This window comes from Trachypithecus francoisi, unplaced genomic scaffold (assembly GCF_009764315.1).
Source record: "Trachypithecus francoisi isolate TF-2019V2 unplaced genomic scaffold, Tfra_2.0 Lachesis_group10, whole genome shotgun sequence".
Classification (NCBI taxonomy): domain Eukaryota; kingdom Metazoa; phylum Chordata; class Mammalia; order Primates; family Cercopithecidae; genus Trachypithecus; species Trachypithecus francoisi.
In genome coordinates, this window is record NW_022681455.1 from 130155212 (window position 1) to 130181821 (window position 26610).

General features: G+C 53.7%; 1 protein-coding gene across 5 annotated transcripts in view; it reads right to left on the minus strand.

Annotated features, from left to right (window-relative positions):
• Nucleotides 1-1190: 1190 nt before the first annotated feature.
• LOC117088237 (ankyrin repeat domain-containing protein 11-like) overlaps nt 1191-26610 on the minus strand; it is a 188318-nt gene continuing 162898 nt past the window's right edge. The window contains exons 2-3 of one of the 5 annotated variants that reach the window (XM_033219384.1): nt 12598-12743; nt 1191-1900 (exon numbers count right to left, since the gene is read on the minus strand). In XM_033219384.1, the coding sequence (XP_033075275.1) occupies nt 1604-1900; nt 12598-12684 (384 nt within the window). In that variant the 5' untranslated portion in view covers nt 12685-12743 and the 3' untranslated portion in view covers nt 1191-1603. Of the gene's footprint in view, nt 1901-12597; nt 12744-26610 lie in introns of those variants that run through there. The other 4 variants (XM_033219383.1, XM_033219382.1, XM_033219381.1 and 1 more) reach the window with 4 other exon arrangements.

The following is a 26610-nucleotide window of genomic DNA, read 5'->3' on the forward strand; positions in this document are numbered from 1 at the left end:
ACCACAACCAGCATGGGACCAAGAAGAGCAAGCACAGGGTTCTTAGGCCTGGACTGATTTTCTCTAGGCCTAAAGCCCAAGAGGACACAGCACCGTTGGGAGCTCCCGGGAGTCGCCCAGGCCCTCCCTTCTGGGGGCTTAGGTCGTAGGGCCTGTCCACACATTCTGTCCACTCACTTCCCTGTGCCTCCCAACGTTCTTCCTTGGAGCTGTCTGCTGCTGGGAAGAGGAGTCCTCCCGGGCCTGTGCTGGTGTCCCTGCAGCCTTCCTGTTCCCAGATGTGCTGGCCCAGAGACAGGAGCCATGTGCCTGGCACTGCACCTGCCCCTCACTCCCACCTGGGAAAACCAGCCCTCTCCGCTGGCCTTTCACTCGGCAGAGTCTCCACCTGGCTACTGTGAGCACATCCCTGGAGCACCCACACAGGACAGGAGGGGCCATGGGCCTGCGGCAGCCACACAATCACAAAGGCTGAAGCTTCCTGAGCTGTGGTGACAAAAGCCAGGGCCTGGATTCTCTTTACTGGCTGTGCCTGCTGCCGTTCCTCTTCAACAATCTCCTTAGTATCATGAGCCCCTATCACCTGGACCACTTCCCCATCTGCTCTCAAACCCACATCCTGGCACAGCCTCTACGCCTTGTGCTATGGCTGCATTCAAGGAGTCTCAGGAGGCCAGGGACAGAGCCCAGGGCCTGACGCAGCACGTCAGGCCAGCTCACTCCAGGCTTTGTGGCCAGCTTAGTGCTCTACTGCCTCCAACCTTCCCCAGCAGGGCTGCAGAGAAGCTGGATGACCAGGAGGACAAGGAGACCTCTGAAAACAAGAATCACCAAAGAACAAGCATGGCCAGCGCAGAGGCCTGGGCTCCCCACTGAGCAGCTCAAGACAGAATCTACTGGAAGGGGCACTGCAGGAGGCGCTGAACGCACCAGGAGTGTGTGCACATGAACACACAAGGGCTTGCACATGGGCACATACGCACACACAGGCATGAACACGCACACATGGGCACACACAAGCACACGGACATATGCACATGGGCGCACATATACACAGGCACACATGCACACACAAGCACACATACATGGGCGCAAACACAAATACACACATGAGCGCACATATACACAGGCACAGACGGGCACACACACGGGTACACACACGGGTACACACACAAGCACATACATGGGCACATGTACACAGATACACGGGCATGTGTCCATGGGCACACATGGGCACGCACACACACACAGGCACACACTCTGGCATAGGCACATGCACACAGCACACGCACTCCTGCTCTGCAGCCTCAGACCCCACCTGCGCTTGGGAAGACTTCCCTGCCTCCTGCTCACTTTTAGGGCTCCCTTTGGTTCTTACTACAAGCAATGGAGTTTCTTCCTGTGCCTTTGTGGCCCTGAGGGGAACCACTGTCTCCCTCCTGTGTCCAGCTGTCAGAAGACCCACAGGTCAGAAGCCCTATACTTCGCCCAGGGCTGGACACGCACCGGGTGCATCTCCACGCGTGTGGGACCCGAGAGTAAAGCTCTCCAATCAGCCCCGGGGGCCTGAGCCTCGGGTGAAGAGGAGGTGGCACGTGGGGGCCTATGCCCCGCCCCTGCTGCCCCTTGCCTGGACGGCGTGCAGGGTGCTACCGTGGGTCCCAGTGCAAAGCCGGAGGTGCGGGGACTGGGGACGCCCTGCCTGGGCTGCTCCGGGCAGCCTGTGGAGGGCTGAGTGCAGGAGGGGCCGCGGGCTGGTACCTGTGTCCGAGTCCTTCTGCTCCCCATTGGCGCCCGCAGTGAAGGGCAGCTTCCGCTTGCTGGCTCGCTCCCTCACCTCCTTCCCGCCATCGCCACGCTCCAGTTTTGGGGTCTTGGTTAGAGAAACTTTATCTTTATCCTAGAAAAGAAAGGGATACTTTCAATCATGATTCCCAAATTGCATTCTTAAGCCCTTAAGATTTTGTTTCATGTGCCAGGAGAAGCAAATCTCTTATTGGGCAACGAACACCCTCCCTGCACCCCGGGGTGTGGCTGTGTGAGGCTGGTCACTGACTGCAGGACCTTCGCCCAGAAGCCTGGGGCCGGGCTGTGGCTCAGCCCTGATTCTGGCCCATTTCTCATCCTGCACACCGGAGGGACGCTCAGGAAATCACTGGTGTGTGTGTGGAGAAAGCAGAGGAGATAGACACGCGCTACCTCCCACTCCACTCCTGCCTTCCTGGGAGGTACTGAACAATGAGGAAAAACAACGGCTTTGCCTTCCCAAAAGAGAGGCGTTGCCACGCACAGCCACGTTCCCATCAGAAGCCGCCTGTGGAGTGAAGGCCAGCAGGGTCTCCAGGCGGGGCATGTCTTCAGGTGAGTGGCCGGGTGTGGCTCCCTGTAGCCTGAGTTCTGAGTTCTGGCAGAGCACTTCTTACTCTGCCTGTTTCACACTGGCTGTGCAGTAGTTTTGCCTTTTCCATTCCTGAACGTGGACTTTTCCACTGTTCTAGAGGCCACTGAGCAGCCCCTAGCCCCATCTCTGCCCTCCCTGGAGCTCCAGGGAGGAGCCCCTGTGGGGTAGCAGAGCCCCTCGCAGGCCAAAATGCAGGGCCCACCCACCAGGCAAGAGGCAGGGCAGGGACTGTGAAGCCCCAACTCCATCCAGCCCGGCTCCAAGGTTGGCCTTGAGCAAGCATTGCCTCAATGGCATAATTCACTGGCTGGAAGACATGCCCTGGGGATGGGGAAGGGAACCCGTGTGATGGACGCACACAGCGCTCGGGACTTGGGGAGGCAGACGGTGTGACACACAGCCCCTTTCCCCATCAGTAAGCCTTCTTTCTGGAACTTTCCCTAGGTAAGCTGCCGGCAAATACTGTGTGCAGTGGTCAGCGGTACCTTCAGAGCACTGGAGGCCTCAGCTGCTCCAGGGCTGAGATGCCCAACTGTTCCTGGGAGAAGCCCAAGCACCCCCAGCCACGGTCCTGCCTCCTGGGACCCAGATGCATATTCTAGCTTGACTGATCAACACGGCATCCACCAAACCTGGCAGTTCATCAGACATCCCTGAGTGACCATCAGAGCGCTTTTGAGAACATGCTGCAAAAGCTCAGAGGGCAACTGGGGTCAAAGAGAAGTTGCCAAGCAGACTGGAGCCACGGCAATGTGCCCACCTCTCCAGTGAGACACGGGGACAGGAGGAGGGTCTCAGATGGATCTCTGGGGAGATGGGGCCTCAGGAACGTAACACCCTCCCCAGCAGCGCAGGTCCTTCCAGCCCTCGGCCTGGGTGCCCAGATGCAGCTCATCTGCTGCCTGGCTGCAGCTCCACTGAGCTTTTCCATGGCCCCCTCGGAGTGCAGTCCCCACCTGGAATGAGAGAGGCATCCTCCTCGGGGCCGGAGAATGGCAGGAAAGAACGGCACACACCAGGAAGAAGCTCCAATCTTAAACTCCTTCCTCCAAGAACACTCCTGGCCCAGTGTGTGGGTTCCATCAGACATGTGAAGAGAGGCTGCCATAACGCTACTTTCAGAACCTGATGAGGGCTGGGTTCTACTACACATGTGAAGAGGCCACCATAACCCGAATTTCAGAATCTGATGAGGGCATTCTATGATAAGAAAATTATAAACCAACATACCTTATGAACACAGACATGATACATATAACAAGATAACACAAATGATAGGAACAAGAATAGATTAGAGAATGCAAGAGATTTAAAAAGCAATGTATTTCACCACACTAAGAAAATAAAGGAAAGAAAACCATGTGCTCATTTCAACAGCTCCAGAAAAGGCCTGTGATGAAATTCTACAGTTTGTGATGTGGGAGGAAAGCCCCAAACTGATCAAGGCTTCCGGGAGCCTGGACAGAAGGAACACTGTCCTCAGGGCCCTGGTCAAGGCAAGACCGCCTACAGGCACCTCCGCCAGGCACTTCACAAAAGAAAACACCCAGACAATGGACACCCGAAACGGTGGTTCTCATCCGGAAAGTGCAAATGACAGCCATGAGGAGATGCACACCAGCACCTCCACCAGGACAGCTGGGAGAAGACAGACTCAGCAGACCCCAGCAAAGCCGTCGAGGCTTCAAGGGAGAGCTGCAGGTGCGTTTCCCATGACGCATTCACAAATAAGCACAAGGCTGTTCAAAGGCTGTTTTGTTCATAATACAAAAAATGACACAACTAAACTGCCCATCCAAAGGCAAATGAACAATTCTAGAATACAAATGGAATACCGCCGGGGATGTGAGCCGTGAACACGGGGGGGTGTGTACCATAAACACGGGGTACGCACCATGGAAAGGGGTGTGCATGGCATAAACACCGAGAGTGAGCGCCATGAAAACGTGATGTGCACGGTAAACACCAGGGGTGCACGCAATCAACACAGGAAGTATGTGCAGCCTCGTGGAGCAGCCCTACGCATACAGTGGCAGATGCATCTGGCAACCAAGCTGGGAACATCTGTACCCCAAAGAGAAGCCCTCCTCTGGAATCAGACTGGGCTCAAGCCCTTTCTTCACACATGGAAGCTTCTAGAAGACAGCACAGGAGGACATGTTCACCCCCAGAAGAAAACACACACCACACCACCATGTGACGTCACCACGTGCCCGTCCACACACCCGTCAGCGTTGCTGACGCCAGGCCCACACATTGAGCGCTGGCAGGGATGCGGGCTCCCTGGTGGTTCTTGGGGCTCACTGGCTCATCGACAGAAGGGCCCACGAATGCTGGGCATGGCCACAGCCACGAAGGGAGAGAATGCCGAATGCCAACAGTAGCCAAGTCCTGCAAGTCAGACACTGGGGAGCAACCAATGTCTCCCACGGAAACCTCAACAGCCAAAACCTTCCAGTGGAGACAGAAGTCAGGGCAGAGGTGACTTCTGAAATGGGAATGTTACTGAAGGCCCCGAGGACTCTGGAATATTGTGTATTCTCACCTGGGTGGTGATTATCCCTGGTTTTACAGATGAAATTACCAGCTATAATAACGCATATCTATAGTTCACTTTAAAAGCTCACAAGTTTCTTTTTCACCTCCCAGCTCCTTACACCTCAACGAGCTGTGGAGGGAAAAGCAGCAGTGTGACACAAGGCTCGCCTCCAGCTGCCCAGAATGGGGAGTATGGCACAGCCACCAGAAAGGCGGCTGCCATCAACCTGGGCTCAGAGCCTGCCGGGCAGCTGGGGTGGGACAGGCCCTGTTTCGGCCCCTCTGAGCTTTCCTCACCAGCACAAGAGGACTGTCGGCAGGAACCACCTGCATGTACTACAGAATGTTCTCATTTTCTAAATGCAAATACCTCAAACATTAAATCCAATCCTTATCAGGCACCTCCTGTAAAGCCCCATTATGCCCCAAGGACCACCAGATAGTGACGGCCATGGCACAAGACCCTGCCGGGCCCACCAGCCCGCTGGTCACCTGGCTCCTCCTCATGACCCGAGGTAGGCTCCATACACGTCACATGCAGATTCTCCGTCACACCATGACTTCCACTCATGGGAAGCACACACACAGCAGAGAAAGTTGTAGGGACTGAAAAACGGCCATGTCCAGTGGACACCCTTCCCCGGAGCTCAATCTCTCTTATACGAACGAGACTCATGTTGTCCACCGACTGCAGCACCGAGAGGTCATCCAGCCTCTCCAGTTCCATTCCCGGCTCAGCTGCCTTAGTATCTGAACTGCCTGTGTGTGGGGTCTGCCTGTGTGTGGGGTCTGCCTGTGTGTGGGGTCTGCCTGTGTGGGATCTGCCTGTGTGTGGGGTCTGCCTATGTGTGGGGTCTGCCTGTGTGTGGGATCTGCCTGTGTGTGGGGTCTGCCTGTGTGTGGGATCTGCCTGTGTGTGGGATCTGCCTGTGTGAGGGGTCTGCCTGTGTGTGGGGTCTGTGTGTGGGATCTGCCTGTGTGAGGGGTCTGCCTGTGTGTGGGGTCTGTGTGTGGGATCTGCCTGTGTGCGGGGTCTGCCTGTGTGTGGGATCTGCCTGTGTGCGGGGTGTGGGGTCTGCCTGTGTGTGCAGTCTGCCTGTGTGCGGGGTCAACCTGTGTGTGGGGTCTGCCTGTGTGTGGGGTGTGGGGTGCGGGGTCTGCCTGTGTGCAGGGTCTGCCTGTGGGCTCTCTTCTGTTCCACTCACCCATGGGCCTGTCCCGCTGCCAAGAGGAAGCACAGTACCTCATGCCTGCAGCTTCAGAGAAAGCAATGACACTACACTGCATCCTCCAATTCTGTTCTTTCTCAAGGTGGCTTTGGTTATTCTAGGTCTTTTGAATTTCCCTATTAACTTTGGAATCATCTTATGAATTTCTACCCAAAAAAGCACACGGGGATTTTGGCTGGCATCACATTGACACTAGACATCCATGTGGAGAGAGATCCAAGGGTCTCCTGATAATGAATACTGTATCACTCTACATTCAAATGTTGCTTAATTTCTCTCAGGAATACTTTGCAGCTTTCGGGGTACAGGTTTTGCAGCACATCTTTGGTCAAATTTACCCCCAAAACTATCTGTATTTTTGATACTGCTGCAAACATATTTTTACAATGTCAGCCCTCTATTATTTATGAGTATTTAGAAATACACTTCTGCATACTGGAACACCCCAGTACGCTCACTGATTCTTGCAGCTTTTGGACAGACGTCTTGGGCTTTCCTCACTAGATGTCTCTGAGTAAAGACAGTGTTCCTCTTTCCTCTCCAGCCTGACTTCCATGTAGGTGACCGTGCTGCCTGCAGCCTGTGGGACGATGCTGATGGCAGTGGAGATGGCCAGTGTTTGTCTGTTCTCAATTTTAGGTGGAAAGAATTCAGTCTCTGACGTTAAACATGATGTCAGTTGCAGGTTCTCACAGATGCTCTGTATCAGGCTGAGGAAATTCCCCTCTATTCCTAGTTTGTGCAATTTTTTAAAAAAACAATGAGTGTGTTGACTTTTGTCAAATGTTTTTGCCGCCTTAGTTGGTGTGATCACAGGGTTTTCTTTTTTCCGTCTAATAACAGAACAACTCAAACTGATTGATATGGGAGGTTCAACCTTGAGTTCTTGGAATCAGCCCTGCTTGGTTGGTCATGGTACATGATTCATTTTATTTTATAAACTGATGAACTCAATTTGCTAAAATTCTTTCTAAAATGTTTATGTCTGTGTTCGTGAGGCCACTGGTCTGTGGTCTTCTTATCCTGCCGTGTCTTTGTCTGGCCTTGGCATCAGGGTAGTACTCACACAGCAACTGCCCATCTAGATACAAAACAGGAACCTCTATGCTCACCTCACACCACACACACAATAACTAGAAATGGACCATAGACCTACATCTAAGAACTAAAACTATACAACGTACAGAACACAGGAAAAACTTCTGTGACCTTCATTTGCCAAAGACAGGATTTTAAGAGAGAGCATGAGTTCTAGAAGAAAAAATTAAATAGAGTGGACTTCTATCTTGGGAGTTGGGCAAGAGTGAAGACATGGGGGCTGCTCAGAGCACCCTATGCACCACTGCCTAGGGACCCAGAGCCAAGGGGATTTCCTTGGCTTTTTCTTCTTCAAGTGGGAAGTGTCTGCTTTATTCTAATAATGAAAATCAGGAACACAGGGAAGGACTTCCACTTCTTTCTTCTTCCCCGACACAGACTCTCACTCTGTCAGAGTGAGACAGTGAGACAGGCTGGAGTGCAGTGACGAGATCTCAGCTCACTGCAGCCTCTGCCTCCCTGATTCAAGCAGTTCTCCTGCCTCAGCCTCCTAAGTAGCTGGGACTACAGGCACGCACCACCACGCCCAGGTAATCTTTGTATTTTTAGTAGAGGTGGGGTTTTGCCATGTTGGCCAGGCTAGTCTTGAACTCCCGACCCTGGGTGATCCTCGTGCCTTGGCCTCCAAAGTGCTGGGATGACAGGTGTGAGCCACCACACCCGGCCAAGAACTCCCACTTCTTAAAGGTGATGTGAGAACCTGAGGAGCTCGGTGTTCACAGTACCAGGTGAGCCTCAGTGCAGACAGCATGTGGCAGAGCAGAGAACACAGAGAATGCAAATTTGCTGCTTCAGAGCTAAACCTCCGGTGGGAGGAGATGAGGACGGCGTGTTCTACAGAGAGGAGTAAGGCAGGGGAGGGCAGGGCGGAGGCAGCGTGCAGGCGTGTGAACCGGGTGGTGGGGGAAGCCCAACTGTCAGGTGAGCAGAAATGGCAGGAGCTGGCCAGCCACAGGCCCTGTACTCTGAGCCCTAGGACTGGGAAGAGAAGTGGACCCAAGTTCAGCAAGCCTGGCAAGTCTGGCTTTCTCTGTGATGCTGCTCTATGTCCTTTTCTGCCTTAGTGAAACGATGGACAGAAACCACCCTCTCCAGGCACCCACGCGGGCCCACAGCGGCCTCGGGGCTGTCTGAGCCCAGCTTCACCCTCTTGTGTTCTCGCCATCAGACACGGCCTCCTGCTGCTCCCAAAGCATGAGGGTGAGTTCTGGGCTCTGTTCTGAGTACAGACCCCATCCCAGACCTGCTCGTGAAGCCACAGCCTGAGGTGGGACATGCCGAGGCCCGGCCATGCGCTTCCCAGCTTCTCAGCTAAGGTCACTCTGGAATACTTATCTTGGGGGACATAGCTCACAGCTCCCCACTTGCAGTGCTGACAAAGCTACCTTTGGGAAGGGGCCTCAGACCAGATGTGAGTCTGTAACTGGCACAGACTGGGGGTGTTTCTGCTGAGACTCGCTGGGGGGCCCACATGCTCAGTTCTCAACTGCAGCCTCCATGCCTGTGGGCGCCACCTCCAGCTTCTCGGCCTCAACACCGCTTGCTGGGTCTGAGCGGGGCTGCGAATGTGGGTTCCTAACAAGCTCCAGCCGCTCAGGTGACTCTGCTGGTCGGAGGACACACTTTGAGAACCACCGAGTGGAGTTCAGGGGGCTGTGAGGCCGTCTGTGCTCTGAGTGGCGTGCCCAGAGCTCAGTGAGACGGGGTGACTGTGCCATGGGGCTGGGGATGACACTGTTCTCTGTGGCCCCGGACACCTTTGGATCAGAACACACTCAATGATGCAGACACCTGATGGTTCTTCCTGAGGCAGCTCGGTGGTTCTGGGATTCCATGGTAGGCAGTGGTGAGAAACTGTCTCCAGGAGGGGCCCTTTCTCTGCCACTGTGCCAACTGGTGCAGCCAAAGGGACACGCACAAGCTGTCAGGTCAGCACGGCGTCAGGATGTACTGCAGAGTCATGGGCTCCGTTTCCATCTTCCATGTGTATGTCACTGAGATCACGATTCTTTTGGAAAAATCTAAAAATAGATTGTTTTTGATAACATAAAACTGTATCTGGAGAAAAGGGAGTTTATGGTAGAAAACTGAGCAGAAACCATTTCAGCCTGTACCAGGAGAAGGCAGGTCAGACGTGTGCACCTGAGTTCTGGCACTCTGAGATCACTTCCTCCCTAAGGAATACAGCCTCTTCTAATAGCAGCTGCAACCAGGAGTGCGTCTTCCCAGGCATTCTATTTCAAGCTACTGTTCAAGCTAAGAAAGCTCCACTAGGCCTGAGAGCTCCCTACTCCCTGTAATGCATTTAAAATTTGTCTGCCTGCAGGAGGAAAATGCCTGACTTTACTGTGAGTAGCTGGAAACAAACCAACAAACAAAACAGGACAGGCTGGTTGTGGTAGTTCATGCCTGTGATGCCGAAGCTGAAGGATCACTTGAGCTCAGAAGTTTGAGACCAGCCTGGGCAACATGGTGAGACCTCGTCTCTACAAAAAAATACAACAATTAGCAGGGTGTGCTGGTATGCTCCTGTGGTCCCAGCTACAAGGCAGGCTGAAGTAGGAGGACTGCTTTGAGCCTGGGGCGGTGGGGCAGGGTGGAGGGGTGTGGAGGGATGCAGAAGTTGCAGTGAGCTGAGACTGTACCACTGCACTCCAGCCTGGATGACAGAGCCAGACCCTGTCAACCACCCCTCCCAACACACACACACACACACACACACACACACACTCTCGAACCCAGAACACAGCTACCTTACTGGAAAAGCCCAGAGTGAAATCCACACATCCCTCACAGCACATGTGTGAACAGAACTCCCATCGACAACATCAGGACCAGTTTATCAAGTCTCTCTTCTCCTTAAGCAAGAGAACAACTCCAAGGAGCTGAGAGCAGGCGCCTGCAAATCACGACACCCTGCCTCGTGCGCCAACACGACCTGCTCTCTGTGGCTCTCTGGGCCTTTCTCGTCTCACACTACCCTGGCTGGACGGCCTTCCCTGCAAGTCCACTGACGAAGGGCTCCACCATGCCCAGCCTGCTGGTGTGTTCAGTGGCTCAGAGAACCACCTCCTCAATCAGCATTTCTGAGACCTGAGCCAGGAGAGCTCCCTCCTCCCTCCACTGCTTGTTCATCTTCACCGGCCCAGGTACAGAGAAGAACGGGGAGTGACAGTCGCCACCTCACCATCAACGCCAGGGCCAGGCTCTCCTTTCCCCACACGCCTTCTGCATCCTACCCAGGCCACCACTACCGCCCTGACCCTAAAGCCTGTGGGCACGGAGCTGGGGTCCTCTAGGAAGCGCAGGCCCAGTTCACTGAGCGGTCCCTTCACACAGCCACTCCAAACTCCAGCGTCAGACCCTCGAGGGCACAACCCAAACATCTCTGTTCACAGAGCACAACCCAGGTGCAGAAGCCAAGAAATCCTTTCACAGACATTCTGAGGTCCCAGGAACCCCACCCGCATCACCCATGTGAACATAACAGGGTTCTGATCCAAACACACGGTTCACGCCTCCACACACTCTCGGCGAAAGCACACCATCCAGCACCTCTTTGGGAGACAGTGCTCCCTGGAGGCACGGAGCATGCTGAGACCGAAGCTTGGGGGTGGTGGCAGGAGCTCAAGAGGACGGCGGCGAGGCCTGGGCTGTGTGCACAGTACTCTGCACCCTTGCAGAGCTGGGCTGCTCCCCGTGAATGCCGAGTCCCAGGACCCAACCCCACAAGATGAGGAAGGTGAGGCCAGGGTGGCAACATAAAGCTATCCCAACGCTCTGAGCACTTAGCCACAGAAGAGCAGGAACCACCAGGAAGCGTGACCTGCCCTCGTGCCTTTCTGCCTCACCGCTGAAGGCGCACATCGGCACCCTGACACCCACCTCCTCAGGAGCTCAGCAGGACACGCCCATCCCAACGGCCAAACCTAGACTTTCCACAGGCTTCACAGACAGGTGCGTCCCCGCGTGTGAGCTCGGCAGTGTGGTGCTGACCAAGCACTGGCTTCAGCTCATCCTTCACTGCTGGCCGCAAGCCATGGGACCCACCCAGCCCTGCACACAGCACCAGAGCTCGGGACTGAGCGAGTGGGAGCAGACGCCTGGACACTGCCCAGACATCAAGGGTCTCAGAGCTGCTGTCGTTCAGCACCTGCACATGTCCGTGTTCACAACATGCTTCACAATTCACCAAAAAGAAGTGAACTCAATCGCCACCACGTTGTTGCTGAGAGGAAGGCGGTCTTGCTGGTTATGTTCCCATGTGGAATCCCTGCTGAGCTCACACCAAACCCACAATGTGAGCAGAGAGGCCGCAGCACAGCAGCACAGGAAGCAGCGAGAGGCCTCACAGGCCTGGGGACCAGAAGACAGCCCAGAGCAACCGGCAACCAGGAACACAGTGAGGGGACCCTGCCCACCAGGGACCACCGAGGGTCAGACAGGTTACAGATGAGCGGCCTGCCACACAGGCCAGGCAGTCAGGAGCAAGGAGGCACCAAGATCAAAGGACGACAGCGGCAGGATGGCAGGAGTTGACACGCATCCTGCACAGCACGGCCCTGCCTCACCATTCACTCCACCAGACACTCCTGTGCCTGCTGCAGAGACAGGAAGCTGACTCAGGAGACACCTGACTTGTTGACAGTCACAAAGATAACATATGGCAAAGCCTGAACTTGAACCCCGATCTGTCCAAGTTCACATTCGCTGGGCACACCCCAGAACTCGGCGTCTTCCCCCACACTGCAGGACAGGAAGTCTGCACTTCCTAACACCTCAGAACCCAGCAGCACCCGCCAATACTGCAGGACAGGAAGCTTGTACCCCAGGAAACTGCATCACCCCCCACACTGGAAGGCAGGAAGTCTGCACCCCAGGAATCAGCATTAAGCGCATACGAATAAAATGCAGGGGTTTAGATTTACATCCCACTTTCCTATTCATGTTTGGAATAAACCACAGTTGGAAGTAACATGCCCCAGCAGTGCTTGCAGTCAGGATACCTGAATGCCTGACAGGCCTAACGGAAGCCAGGACAGAAATCCTGGATTTCTGGGGGTAGAACGTGCAGCCACATTGAGGCTCAGGCCAATTTCTGTACATAAAGCTATTATTTAACACTTGACTTTGGTCCCCAGATAACAAATACAAAAAAGCAAGGCCACTTTTGGAAAGATCACTCCTCACCACCCTCTACACTCCTGCCTGCAGACAGAGGCACAAAGAACGGGCCGGAGGGCGGAAAACAGGCCACGCCCGGGCAGCATCCCGTTCCCGCCTCATCCCCATGTGGGTGGGTGAGCGTACAGGGGTGGGGGGCAGCGTTACCTTTTTCCCAGTCTGCTTCTCCACCATGTCGCTGCTGAGGGGAAGCTCTTCCTGCTGTGGTGCTTTAGGGCACCCGCCCTTGGGCATCGTCCTGCTCCTCACCCGATCTTCATTTACACGGCCGGCCCTTCGTCATCAACCGTCTGCTGCAAAAGAGAAGACACACAAGTCACTGAACGCAGAGGCAGCACCAACTCATCCACTCTCACACAGACTCAGTGACTGGTCAAGGCAGGCAGCTGTTCTGATCAGGGCTGGGGCCAGGGCCAGGCCCAGGAAGCAACTCCTCAGGATGCGCCTCCCATGAAGGGGTCACCAGCAACAGGAATGGCAGCTTTGAGCAGGAAGGAGAACAGAGAAGGGTCAAGCACTTCGTGGGGGCAGAAGGGGACACACGGTCCAGGGTGTGGCTGTGTTCTGGGTGGCAGTCAGCAGCACCTGGATCCTGGGTCCCACCTGGTACAGAATGCACCCAAAACGGTCAGGCGCCACAAGGCAGTCCCTTCCCCGCAGCACAGGCAAGCTCACGACACGCAGTGCAGTACCCCAGCCCTCAGGTCTGGCAGGTCACGTCCACAGCCTCAGTCTCACAGTCCACTCACCACCTGGGAAGGAGCTCCTGTCCCCACCAGGCCTGTGCTTTTTGCACACCCAGTTCCTAACTTGGTGGGCCAGGGGTGTCTCTGAGGGAGTCCCGGCAGCTCCGAGGTCCCAACTCCTCGCCCATGGAAGCAGACGCCCCCCTGGGCCTCAGGCTCCAGCTCCTGGGTTTCCCAGGAAATCTGAGGACACATACTGTATAAATCATGTTTTATTTGTATTTATTAATCATGTTTTATTTTAGGAAATTTTGGCATCTTAAGAAGTTTCTGGCCAGGGAGAGACTGCCCCTCTCAGGGCTGGCAAATTCGTAGACAGTCAAGGGCTTCCATGCAACCCAATCACCTTCTTACCCAACTCCACACCCAGGCCAAGCCCTGCCTGAAACCCTGAAACCAGCGCAGAGCCAGGTAAAGGAAACTAGAAAGCACGCCTACAGCACAAAGGCTGCAAGAACTTTCCAAAGTAGCCACTCCCAAACGACTCGCTCTGCCCCGTCCCACTCTTCCTGCAGAAAACCCAACAGGCAGTCGGGGGAGGCCTTCCCCGAGCCCCTGCTTCCCACTCCCGGCCCCTGTGGTTGAGGCGGCCCCTCTACGACACGCAGTGCCAGCGCACTTCCTCCTTCCCAGCCTCATCCTGGTCTCTTCTGTGGCGGCACCAACTTCACCACGCCACACCTGGCACGGACCCTCTTAGAGCACGGGCCTCCTCCCTGCCTGCAGGCCTTCTGGGTTTGTTCACCATCACAGTCAGGCCTCCCAGGTGCACTCACAAGAGGAATGGGGGACATACCTATGCCCCCATGCCCAAAGCCACTGTCCTCCTGTCATGTCCTCGCCACATCGTCAGTTAGAAAACATCTCATACAAACTGAACTGTGTACGCGTCTCCGCTCTTTTCGCCACATCAGCACCTCTGTGTGTGACCATGCTGGGAGAAGCAGCTTCCACAACTCGCTTCCCCTGTATTTACCCATCTCACTCATGCACTAAAGCCACTCGTGTGGCTTTTAAAACACGACGTGTAGACCTGTGAGCCGCAGCTCCACTCTGAGCCTCTCCCACCTCCACCCTGTCAGCTAAAGGTTAGGCCGTGTGCCACCCGACCCTGGACGCAGGCTTGGGCGAGACCACAAGATGCTTCTCCTCCAACACCATCTCATGACCTGCTTTGTCTTTCCAAAATAAATGATAAAATCCCACAAAGTGCTGTCTTGGTATTTAACTGGCAGAAGAACACATCTAAAGTTATGCTGGAGAGAGGGACAGGTCGCGTCAACGTAGTCACTGCCTGTCGCCTCCACCTGCAGTGCAGGTGAGCAGGTGTTTCCATCCATCATCCCTGATGGCTGAGGCCAGAGCTATTTTCTCCCTCTACCTGAACCTCTGAATTTTACATTCTCTTCCAGTTTTCCACCACAAAACTGGAATGTCTCAGCCTGGAGAACTGGCATCTCAGCACCTGACTCAGGGAAGGCTGTTCAAACGTACGGCTGTTGAGAAGCTCCGTGGTAACGTTTAGAAGTTTAAGGGTTATCAGGAAGTAACGTTTTAAAAAATCCAGACTGTCTGCTCTCATGATGGAAAAATGGGGCCTTCACCATGGTAGAGTGCACTGTCCTGCTCCCAAATGTGAGTCTGTGGCCCATGGACACGCTCAACAGCCCTGGTGTGGTCAGGAAATAGACCCCACAGCCGACGGACGGCGTCTGGGCCCCACACTGGGGGCTTATCACTTCACTCCTCAAACACCCCACTCTCTCCACGTCCCTAGCTTGGTGCTAGGCCCAGGCACCTTCCCCGATGGACCAGGGATCTGCGAGTCCACTCAGGAGGTAGAGGAAGTGGGTGGCACCCCCCAGGCAGAATACTTTTCACGGCCTGCAGCACTGTGAACCCTCCAGCGGCTCAGGAGTGTTGTCCCAGGTGGACGCTGTGTTTTCTGGAGGTTTCTCCCGCCACCTGCATGACGACAGCTAAGACCATCCAGGTTGCTGCCCTTCCAGGACCCTCATGCCCGCCTGGCCTTGGCTACATGTTACCGATGGCCACGATGTGCTTGAGGCCCTGAAACCCCAGCCCCCGCCCTCCGTGAACCAGCACCCTCATCACAGCCATCGAGATGGCGACAGCTGAGACGTGCTGCTGAAGCATCTGGGTGGATGTGGATGAAGCTGGTTTGGATGTAGCTGCCATCTGGCCCATCCTACACCTCCCAGGACCCGTCTGCAGGCACCAGGCGTGCAGCACGCAGTCCACTCTAGAGTCTTTGTCAATGGGAGGCCAGATGAGGACAGAGGCTCCAGCTGCTTTTGTTCTCTTCCAAAACTTGCCATCCCAGTCCTCCCGGAAGTTGCCCTGGTGATGCCTTTGGCACCTCTGGCCCCCACACCGCCCTGTGTTCCCTCCACCGGGCTCAGGGCTGGTCAGCCTCACCCCTTGCCATGAAATGGCAGCCAGGGGCTGCACGGCACTCAGGAGTCAGGACCACAGGTCTGCTGACTCGTGGGCGTTGTCCGAGGGTGGGGGCTGTGGCAACGCCCCCGGGCCTCCCTGGCAGAGCTGTCACATAAAGCAGTCGGAGAAGCTGACAGTCCCCTCTTTACACAGTTCCGCTGCTGCCCGGGCCTGGCCCCTGTGCCTTCTCATCACGATGCCGCACAGCTGACCACACAGCAGGAGCCACCAGGTCTCACTCCCGGGAGAGATTCTTCCCTGGAAGGTGACTTGGCTGTCCCTGCCTAGACGCATTTTAAGTGCCTAAATCTCCCTCATTTCCAAGTTATCAGGCAAAGTCTATTTTAAACTCATAACCCTTGAGTCAGCAGGAGACTGAAACACACCTCGGGGCACTGGGGCTGACTCATGCCCTGTGGTGAGCAGCACGGGCCCCCGGCTCGCAGGAAGGGAAATGCAGAGCCGCTGCTGAAGGGACCGGCCAGCACCCGGCCCTTACCAGCTCCAGGCCACGCCTTCCTTGTTACTTCACCTCCTGACAGCAACGGTCCCGGCTTTGTGGACTGCCAGGGTCACCGAGAGTCCAGGGTGGCAGGAGCCCCCACACGAGCCACCGGCATACTCCCTGAGGCAGAAGCCACGGCGCCAACGCTGTGGGCTCAGGGAACTTGCCGATTACCTGGCAGCCCCGCGTCTGTGCCAAAATCAAGACACAACTCAGCCCAGCAGAGTGGACAGCGTCTGGGGCCAGCTCTGGGATCCAGGGCCAGCGATGCTGGACATAGCCATCCTTGCCGGTCCGCTCCACACTGCGGGAGGCCCTGCGGCCCAGAGGGGCTCCGCCTCCCCTGCAGTGGGGCTCAAAAGACAATCCTTACACAGACATGACAGGAACAATGATGCCCTGCTCCTCCCTGAAGGTGGCTTCGAGAGCACTCAGGGGTGAGAGATGCTGTCAAGACCGGCCCAGGGAAAGCACGGGGCAGGTTTCCTAGCACCCACCATGCGCCAGCAAGCACAGTCTTCGCCTAAACCATCCAGGCACCGCGCCCTCCCCCTCCGCACCCACAGGAGCCCAACTGCCACTCCCTCCACTCCACAAGAGATGCAGCGAGCACCAAAGAGCCCTCCTCCAGGACCAAGCCTGACACAGAAGGGGTTACACTGACTACTGCAAGGTCAGTTTAGCAAAACCCCAGGAATTTCAGCCTATCTGGTCTCTTCAGCTCACAAGTGAAGAGCAGGCACTGGTGGGGAATCCGGAGCTGCCTCTCCTGGGCTTCTAAGATTGGAGCTGGGCCAGGACGACCCTGAGACACCTGTGCGGCGGGCAGGATTCCTGCAGGGCCAGGTGTGGCGCAGGAGCTGCGGGGAGGAGGCTGCGGGGCGGGGTGGGGAGCGGGGAGCTGTGGGGCGGGGGCTGCCCAGGAACACTCCTTGCCAGAGGCCTTGGCATCACCAGGGAGTCCGTGGACCATGGAGATTCACAGGTCCTCTCGGGCCTTCTGAACCCAAACCTGCACTTTAATCATGTTCTGTTCTGCACACTAACATCTGAGAAGGGCTGTACCAGAAAAAACTTGTAATGACACAATTCATTCTGAAAACTCACAGAAAAAAAAGACTTCTTTGGGTTTGCACTGCCCCTTCAATAAAGGGATGGAATGTGAGTAGAGCTGCCCCTGTACAACTGGGCTCTGGGTCTGCGCTATGTGGGTTCACTTACACCATATTTTCTTCCACCCCTGCCTCTCCTGAGACCGCAAGACCCATCTCTCCTCTTCCTCTTCAGCCTCCTCAATGTGAAAACGAGGACGACGAAAGCCATTTGTGGAGACCTGCTGCTGCTGCGCGAGGCTTAAGTCTATTTTCTCCTCGTGATCTTAGTCTTTTCGCATCTCTAGCTTGCTTTACCCTAACGGTAACAGTAGAACACACGTAACATACAAAATGTGCGTGACTGGTTTTATGTGGTCAGGAAGGCTCTGGTCAACAGAAGGCTGTTGAGTTTGGGGAAAGTTAAAAGTTATAAACTTTTCAACTTTTCAACTGCACGGGAGGCTGGCGCTCTCAACCCGTGTTGTTCAAGGGTTCGCTGTAATTTGTAGTAAAACACCAAGCCCCCTTCCACCTGGGTAAGTCTCTCTCCCTGAACAGATGTGACATTACCATCCAAAGACTCCCAGAGAGAAAGAGAACACTTCAAATTCAGATTTGTCTTCCACAGTATATTGATAGAACAGGGCTTACGTACGTCCTGGGCAAATGCTCCTCTCCTTATGTAAGTGAACAACTCCACCAACCACCAGCTTGTGTAACGACCAAACGTTTACATATCAAATGGTGCCCAAAGCCCCTGAGAAGGGATGTGATTCAGCTCCTCCCCTCACGCAGGCACGTGGCCTCGGAGGCCCAGGAGGAGGAAGACGGGGAAGTCAGCAGCCTGGTGAAAAAGGGGAGGGAAGCCCTTCAAAGGAAGCTCTCCAAGAACCTTCAATCCCAGCTCCAATTCCAAAGACAGGAACACACTTGTGATTGAGAGGATCAAACACCAAAGGCCTGTTTGCCTTGAGGGGGATACTGGGGAGGATGGGAAAAGGGGAGTGAGGACCAGCTGGAAGCAGCAGTCCTGTGTGGCACCGTGGCTTGCTCCCACCTTGGCCCTGGGCACAACCCTGCATGGTGATGATGCCTGGCCTGCCTGCAGCACACGGCCATGCTCCAGATACCTTATCTTTATCTGAAGAGTTCTTTTGTTTGTTCATTTGAGGCAAGGTCTGGCTGTGTCGCCCAGGCTGGAGTACAACGGTGTGATCACAGCTCACTGCAGCCTCCTCCTCCTGGGCTCAAGCTATCCTCCCACCTGAGCCTCCCAAGTAGCTGGGAGTACAGACCCATGGCACCATGCCTGGCTAATGTTTGTATTTTCTGTGCAGCTGGCTTTCGTCATGCTTCCCAGGCTGGTGTCTGTCCCAGGCTGGTGTCTGAAGGATGCTTTACAGCAACCCCTCCCTGCCTTTTCTGGCTGAGCCCTGCGGTCTGTCGTGCACTCTATGGAAAGGAGGAGCGCGTTCTCCAGCGGCTGCGTCAGGAGTGGTGCCCTGTGCACACCTCAGAGGGAGAGAAGATGCCAACCGACTGAGCGGAGGAAAAAGAAAAAAACGAGAAAAGGAAAAAGAGCTGCACACCTTGCGGGCCTACTGTGTGCAAAGCCCTTGAGTGACACATCCCATGGCCCACAGCACTGTGGCCAGCCTGGGTGTGGAAGAGAAGTACCACTGGCCTCTCATCTCTCACCATCTCAGTGGGCAAGGGCAGAGCAGCTGAGGGCAGGGGGGCAGAGCCGAGGGCAGCGGGGCAGAGCCGAGGGCAGGGGCTGAGCCGAGGGCAGGGGGGCAGAGCCGAGGGCAGGGGGGCAGAGCCGAGGGCAGGGGGGCTGAGCCGAGGACGGTGGGAGGGGCAGAGCCCAGGGCAGGGGCAGAACTGTGGGCAGGGGCTGAGCCAAGGGACAGAGGCCCTCCCAGGCACCGCCTGACAGTCCACATCAGCGTCTCTGTCTCTGTCCAGCCTCCACACATCCCTGCACGTTCTGAAGAGCCCTCCCCGAGAGTCCAACTCTCTCCTTCCTCCTCAGGGCCACATCAACTGTGGGGTTCCGCTATCACTTTGTGGAAAAGGCTCCTAACATGGGTGTCCTCCCTCTCACCCCATAAGCCAACTGGCCAAGACCAGGCGGGTACCACAAACCACGGGGTAGAATCTCTCTGCTATGGTCTGAATGTTTGTGTCAGCCCCCACACACCCCAAAATTCACAGGTTCAAACCAAACCCCCAGTGCGCCCGGCTAATTTTTATATTTTTGGTAGAGATGGGGTTTCACCATGTTGGCCAGGATGGTCTCCGTCTCTTGACCTCATGATCTGCCCACCTCAGCCTCCCAAAGTGCTCCCCACCCTCTGTGCTCCAAGGCACACAGGCTCTCTACTGCAGCCCCGTTTTCCACTTATATTTTCTGTTATCACAGGGTGGGCAGCAGCACCGAGAGGGCGTTCAGCATCTCTGGCCTCTGCTTTGGCCCCTCACACACATGCTTGGTCACTAGGCTGTGGAACATAACAGAGGCCCCTTGCTCCAGAAACACGGGCCACCCGACAGGAGCGTGGACACAGGAGGTGGGGCCACGTGGTGCCTCACAGAGGAGAAAAAGCCAGGAGGGCGGCAAGTGGGCGCAAAGTTCTCAGCTTTGCTAAGTCATCAAGAAAACGCAAACTAAAACCAACGTAAGTGTGAGGGTTACTACTGAGTGTCAACTTGACTGGACTGAAGGACGTGAAGTGCTGTTCCTGGGAGCGTCTTGAGGGAGCTGCCAAAGGAGATTCACAATTGAGTCAGCGGACGGGGAGAGGCAGAGCCCCCCTCCATCTGGGTGGGCACCATCTCATCAGCTGCCAGCACAGCTAGAGTAAAGCAGGCAGAGGAACGCGGAAGGACCGGATTGGCTGAGTCTTCCAGCCTCCATCTTTCTCCCATGCTGGATACTTCCTGCCCTCGAACATCAGACTCCAAGTGCTTCAGCTTTTGGGCTCTAGGGCCTACACCAGTGGTTTCCCAGGGGCTCTCAGCCTTCAGCCACAGACTGAAGGGTGTGGCTGTTGCTTCCCTACTTTTGAGGTTTTGGGACTCGGACCGGCTTCCAGGCTCCTCAGCTTGCAGACAGCCTATTGTGGGACTTCACCTCGTGATTGGTGAGTCAATACTCCCAATAAACTCCCCTCCATGTATACATCTATCCTATTAGTGCTGTCCCTCTAGAGAACCCTGACTCACACACTCAAGTACTGGCGAAGAGGTGGAGCAAAGCAAACTGGTCCATTCTCATCAGGGCCAACTCACGCATCTGGAAATCTCTACTCACAATGAACACAAGTGTGCCCTATAGCCCAGCAATGCCATTCTGGACACACACGTCCAAAAGAAAGGCAGGCACACACACACGAGAGACACGTGCAAAATGCTTCACAACAGTGGGGTTTGCAGCGTGTCACTACGATGCGAGGATGGAACACTACACAGCAGAGGAAGCGAAAGTACCACAACTTAAGTCAATCTCACAAATAATGTTGAAGAACCCTGTCTCTACGAAAAATTTAAAAATTAGCTGGGTGCTGTGGTGCACGCTGGCAGTCTCAGCTACCAGGAAGGCTGAGGCAGGAGGATCACTTGAGCCCAGGAGGTCAAGGCTGCAGTGAGCCAAGATCATGCCACTATACTCCAGCCTGGGCATCAGAGCCAGACCCTCTCCCCTGTCCCCTGTCCCTCTCCTCTCTTTCTCTCTTTCTCTTTCTCTCTCTCTCTCTCTCTCTCTCTCTCTCTCTCACACACACACACACACACACACACACACACACACACACACTCATAATGTTGGGGACAAAATACATGATACATTTACATAAATTTCTGAACATAGCAACTACAGTACTTAGGGATGCATACTTAGTAGACAAGACATCATCGAAGCATGGAAAATGGCTGCTTGGTGGATGGAATTGGAAGTGAGGGTGAAACGGGTTCTAAGTGAAGGCTGCAGAGGCATTTGCTTGGTCGTATGCTGAGCTGTCCATGTTGACTGTGTGGACGTTTGGGTGTTGTGCTGCGTTTCAGCTGAAGCAGTGTTGCAGAAGGTGACAGACACAAAGGCCACAGTATGTCCTTGCAAGGCCTCAGAGGTGTCCCTGACCTTTCGCTGCAGGACCTGCTCTTCTCAGGGGTCCTGGCCTCCCAGAAGAAGGAGGCCCCGTTGCCCTGCTAGGCCCTACTGGGACCCTCAGGGGCACGCGCATGATGAGGGGCAGCTTGAGGCTTCCCACCACGTCGGGCAAGCCTAGTCATGCCCGACACACGCTGCAGGGCACCCACTGCAGAGTGCAACAGGGAGCCTGGAGCCTACCAAGGAGACACACACAGTTCTGTGAAGACGGAGGGGAAGAGGAGCAAGGAAAACGCTTCTTTTACACAGAAGGCACACCAAGATACAAAGTAAACGTGATGAAGACAACGAAATGTAGGCGTGTGTGTTAAAGGTACAATTGCACAGCTAAAAAGAACCACGGCCATAAGGCAGGGACAGCAGATGGAGGGTGACTCAGCAGATATCCTCCCAGGCTTGCGAGTGTGGAAATAAACACATGGAAGTGACCAGCAGAGAGAACACGCAGGGAAGAGGAAGGTTAGAAAGGTCAGGGGTGTCACGCACCGCTGCTGGGAATGCAGGGGAGGACGGCCAGCAGGTGACGCAGCCACCCCGCCCCCGACCCTGCAGCACGAGGTGCACCTCACCCAGCAACCAGCTCCCAAATTACACCAAAAGGGCCAGGCACGGTGGCTCATCCCTGTGGTCCCAGCTACTCAGGAGGCCAAGGCAGGGGGGTCATTTGGGCCCACGAGTTTGAGACCCGGGCAATGTAGGGAAACCTCATCTTTACAAAAATATTAAAAAATTAGCCAGTTGAGGTGGCACACACCTGTAATCCCAGCTCCTTGGGAGCCTGAGGCGGGAAGACCCGTTGGGCCCAGGAGGTCGAGGCTGCAGTGAGCTGAGATCGCACCACTGCACCCCAACCTGGCTGACAGAACAAGACCCTGTGTGAAAAAAACCCAACCCCAAACCAAAAAAAACACAACCAGGACATGAAAAGGTGCTTGGCCCAGAGCAGTGCCCCACAGCATCTCCTAAGAAAGGGGCTGAACACAACGCCACTTGCCAGGGGCTGCTGGTGGCATCCGGGCACATCTGTCCGTGGGGTTGACGGGACGAACGAGGTTCCGCAGACACATGGCTAGGCGGAGAAGCAGAGAAAAGCGGGTGCATCAAGAAGTCTACAGAGGAACACCTACGCTTCTGATAACAGTAAAATATGTAAGGCTGGCTCGACTAGCAACCCATGTCACCCCCATGCCAGCAAGCTGAAGAAACATCACATCAGCAGCACGGGTGCAGGAAATCACGTGGCAACATTCAACTCAGGATAAAAACTCCCAGCAAACAAGAGTGTGGAGAAACATCCAACACGATCAAGGCCATCTACCAAGAGCTCAAGGCGGACGTGATCAAGAGTGACGTGCTAAAGGCTGCAGACGAAATAACATACAGGGTGGAAAGGAAGAAATGGAATAAAACTGTCTCTCTCTGAAGACGGCGTAAGTGTCCATGTCGAAAATCACAAGGAATCTATCAAAAATTCCAAGAAACTTTATTTAATAGAGTTCAGCAAGGACACAGAATCCGAGATCAACACACAAACACCCGTCCTATTTCTGCAATAATCATGAAAACAAGAAATAAAGACACAGTACCATCCTATTTCTGCATGCTAGCAACGATCATATGAAAACAAGAAATAAAGACAGTACCATTCTATTTCTGCATGCTAGCAATAATCATATGAAAACAAGAAATAAAGACACAATACCATTTACAGGTGCTCCAAATAAAAATAAAATGCTTAGGTTCAAATGGAACAAAACTAGAAAAACCTATACAGATTTTAGGAAAAAACAGGAGAAAATCTTTAGGACCTAGGGCCAAGAGTCGTTAGACATGGCACCAAAAGCACAATCCATAAAAGAAAAAAACTGATAAAACTACCTCGACAAAATTAAAAACTTTTGCTCTTCGAAAGATGGCGTTTAAAAAGTGAAAAGACCAACTGCAGACGGGAAAAGATCTGCAAATCACAAGTCAGGTAGTAAGCTTGTATGCAGAAGAAAGAAATATCAAACAACAAACATGAATTAGAAAATAAGAGAAAAGACACAGACATTCAGCGGAGGTGCACGTGCTGAACAAGCCATGAAGACACTCAACATCCTAAGCTGTTAGGGAAATGCAACTTAGAACCGCAGTGGGATATTACTGCACACCTATCCGAACAGCTAAAATACAAACTACCCAAGGATGCCGGAGAGGATGCAGAAAAGCTGGAACTCTCTCGCTTGCTGTGGGAATGGGAAGTGGTGCTGCTGCTCTGGAGAACAGCAAGGCAGCCTCAAGAACCTAAGTATGCGCTTGCTACCCCACTCAACAACTGCACCCCAGGACATTTATCTGAGAAAATGGAACCTCATGTGCACACGAAGACCTGCTGACAATGTTCACAGAACTTTTACTGACAACAGACAATAGGGAAAACCCTTCAACGGTGTCCTCCAAACTGGGTTTCGTTCACATCACGGCATCCCCTCAGCAGTAAAAGGGAGGGCTATGGATACACCCAGGAGCACAGGCCCCTGCTGACTGAGTACACAACGCCCATCGCGCAGGTCACTCCCTGTGGACTCCACTCCCACGGCTTCCTCCAGGAACCAGGGGAAAACAGGTGAGGACTCCATGAGGAGGGCTCATGTCTGTCCGTGGCTGTCAAGGAGGCTCTAGGACCTGGTATCCAGGATAAGACAGGAGGATCTGAATCAAGTCTGCAGGGCAGTCACCCTGCCTTCCAGGGTCACGATCCCAGCCACACTGGGGGAAGGCGGGGAAGGGCACAAGGGATGCTGCTATTTTCGCAACTCCCTGTGAGTCTATAACGATTTCACAGAAAAAAGGAAAAAAGGGGGAAAAACACAAACAAGGGGTATAAGGAAACTCCCATGGGTGATGGAAATACTCTATACTTTTATGTGGTAGTGTTTCCCCACCAGTATACATTTCCCAAAACCCACTGAACTGTACATTTAAAATGGGTAAAGTTTATAATATGTCAATTGTAATTCAATAAAGCTGTTAAAAAATTAACTAGTAACAGAAAAGAAACTTAATTCCCCTAGAAAGACAGAAGGAAAAAAGTAAAAAACAGCGTGAAGCAGGAGGTGAAAGCTCCCTTCAGAAGGAATAAAGTAGAAAACAGCATGAAGCAGGAGGTAAAATCTCCCTCTCATTTCCTTCATGAACCTTGTTTTGTGTATTTGGCTTTGGAATCATGCATTTTACATCATTTTAAACCCTAAATATAAAATTGGGCTGGGTGCAGTGAATCCCAGCAGTCTGGGAGGCCGAGGCAGGCAGATCACATGAGGTCAGGAGTTCGAAACCAGCCTGGCCAACATGGTGAAATCCCATCTCTACTAAAAATACAAAATATTAGCCGGGCTTGGTGCTGCGTGCCTGTAATCCCAGCTACTCAGGAGTCTGAGGCACTGGGAGGCAGAGGCTGCAGTAAGCCGAGATCACACCACTGCACTCCACTCTGGGTGACAGACAAGAGTGAGACCTTGTCTCAAAAACAGAATAAAATAAATAAAATAAAATAAATGTAAAAACATAAAAGCTTAAGTATTCACATTAAATATAAACATTTTAATAATGTTTAAAATGATTTAAATATATTTCACTGACATTAAACATTTTAAGGATTTAAAGCATTCAATATAAAAATACAAAAAGCAATCTCTAAAACTTCAAAAAGGAAGAGGAAGCAATACACTGAGCTGTGTGTCCGGTCAGGGGCAGGACACAGAGAGCATTTGTCAACAATGGCCATGTAGCCAACACCACAGCAGAAGCATTCCTGACACCACAGCTTCTGGGCGGGCGGGAAGGCTGGGGGCCTGGCTCAGGATGTGAGCCAGGTGCTAGTGGAGAGGAAGGGGCTGCTTCCCAGGCCGCAGCGCGCACACTGGGAGGGCTGCTGCTGGCTCTGGCAGAAGGTCCAAAGGCCTTGGTGCACAGACACGGCTGTAGACGTGTGGACATGTCCGTGGGGCTGCGTGAGGGTCCTCGTGCCACGGCAGCGGGCTTCCGCAGTGCAGCGACTGAGGGGGTGGCACGGAGGAAGCCGCGGCACCTCTTGTGTCAGAATTTCCACGGCTTCACTTCCACCTCATCCTGTTCCTCCTGGGTGAGTTACAACGTCCAGCCCACACTCGAGAGCAGAGAATGGCATTCCACTTCTGAAGGGAGGAAGACCAAAGATTCTGTGGACATTCTTTAAACTGTTCCACCAGTGGCTTCTGATGAAAACCTGGTAATTTGACTGTACAGTTCTCGTTAGTGCCATACGCCCTAAGGACAAAAATTAAAATTTTGAAAAATATTATAAGCAAAAAACCTTCCTTTTTTTTTTTTTGAGACAGAGTCTTACTCTGTCGCCCAGGCTGGAGTGCAATGGTGCCACTCACTGCAATGTCTGCCTCCCAGGTTCAAGTGATTCTCCTGCCTCAGCCTTCAGAGTAGCTGGGATTATAGGCGCGTGTCACCACGTCCGGCTAATTTTTGTATTTTCAGTAGAGACGGGGTTTCGCCATGTTGGCCAGGCTGGTCTTGAACTCCTGACCTCAGGTGATCTGCCTGCCTTGGCTTCCCAAAGTGCTAGGATTACAGGCGTGAGCCACTGTGCCCGGCCTGATGAAATACATTCTTAATATTGACTTCATTTGTTTCTTTTTACTCTATAATGAGGCTAATAGAAAATTAAAAATTAGATGCACAATTCACATCACATACCTCATGGACAGAACAACTCTATGGGACAAAGACCCCGATCTCTGACAAACAGGGAAAAATCCCAGAAAAAAGGACAAAGGGAGAATTTACAGATTAAAGACTTAAAAGACATGAAAGAATCTTAGTGTGTAGACCCTGTTTGGAAACCAGTTCAAAGGAAGAACTGCTGAAAATGGCACATTTAGGACACAGCCTTTTGATACCGCTGGGTGTGTGGTGCCGCTGAGGAAGTTCAAGGCACCCACCGATTCAGCGAGACAGAGATATTTATAGGTATATATTTAGATACAGGGTCGCCTCCGTCTCCCAGGCTGGAGCGTAATAAAACAAACTCCCGGGTTCAAGGGATCCTCCTGCCTCAGCCTCCCAAAATGTTGGGGCTATAGGCATAAGCCACCACACCTAGCCTTAGTGTAAGATATGGTGATGGTTTTGAATGTTTTCGGCGAATGT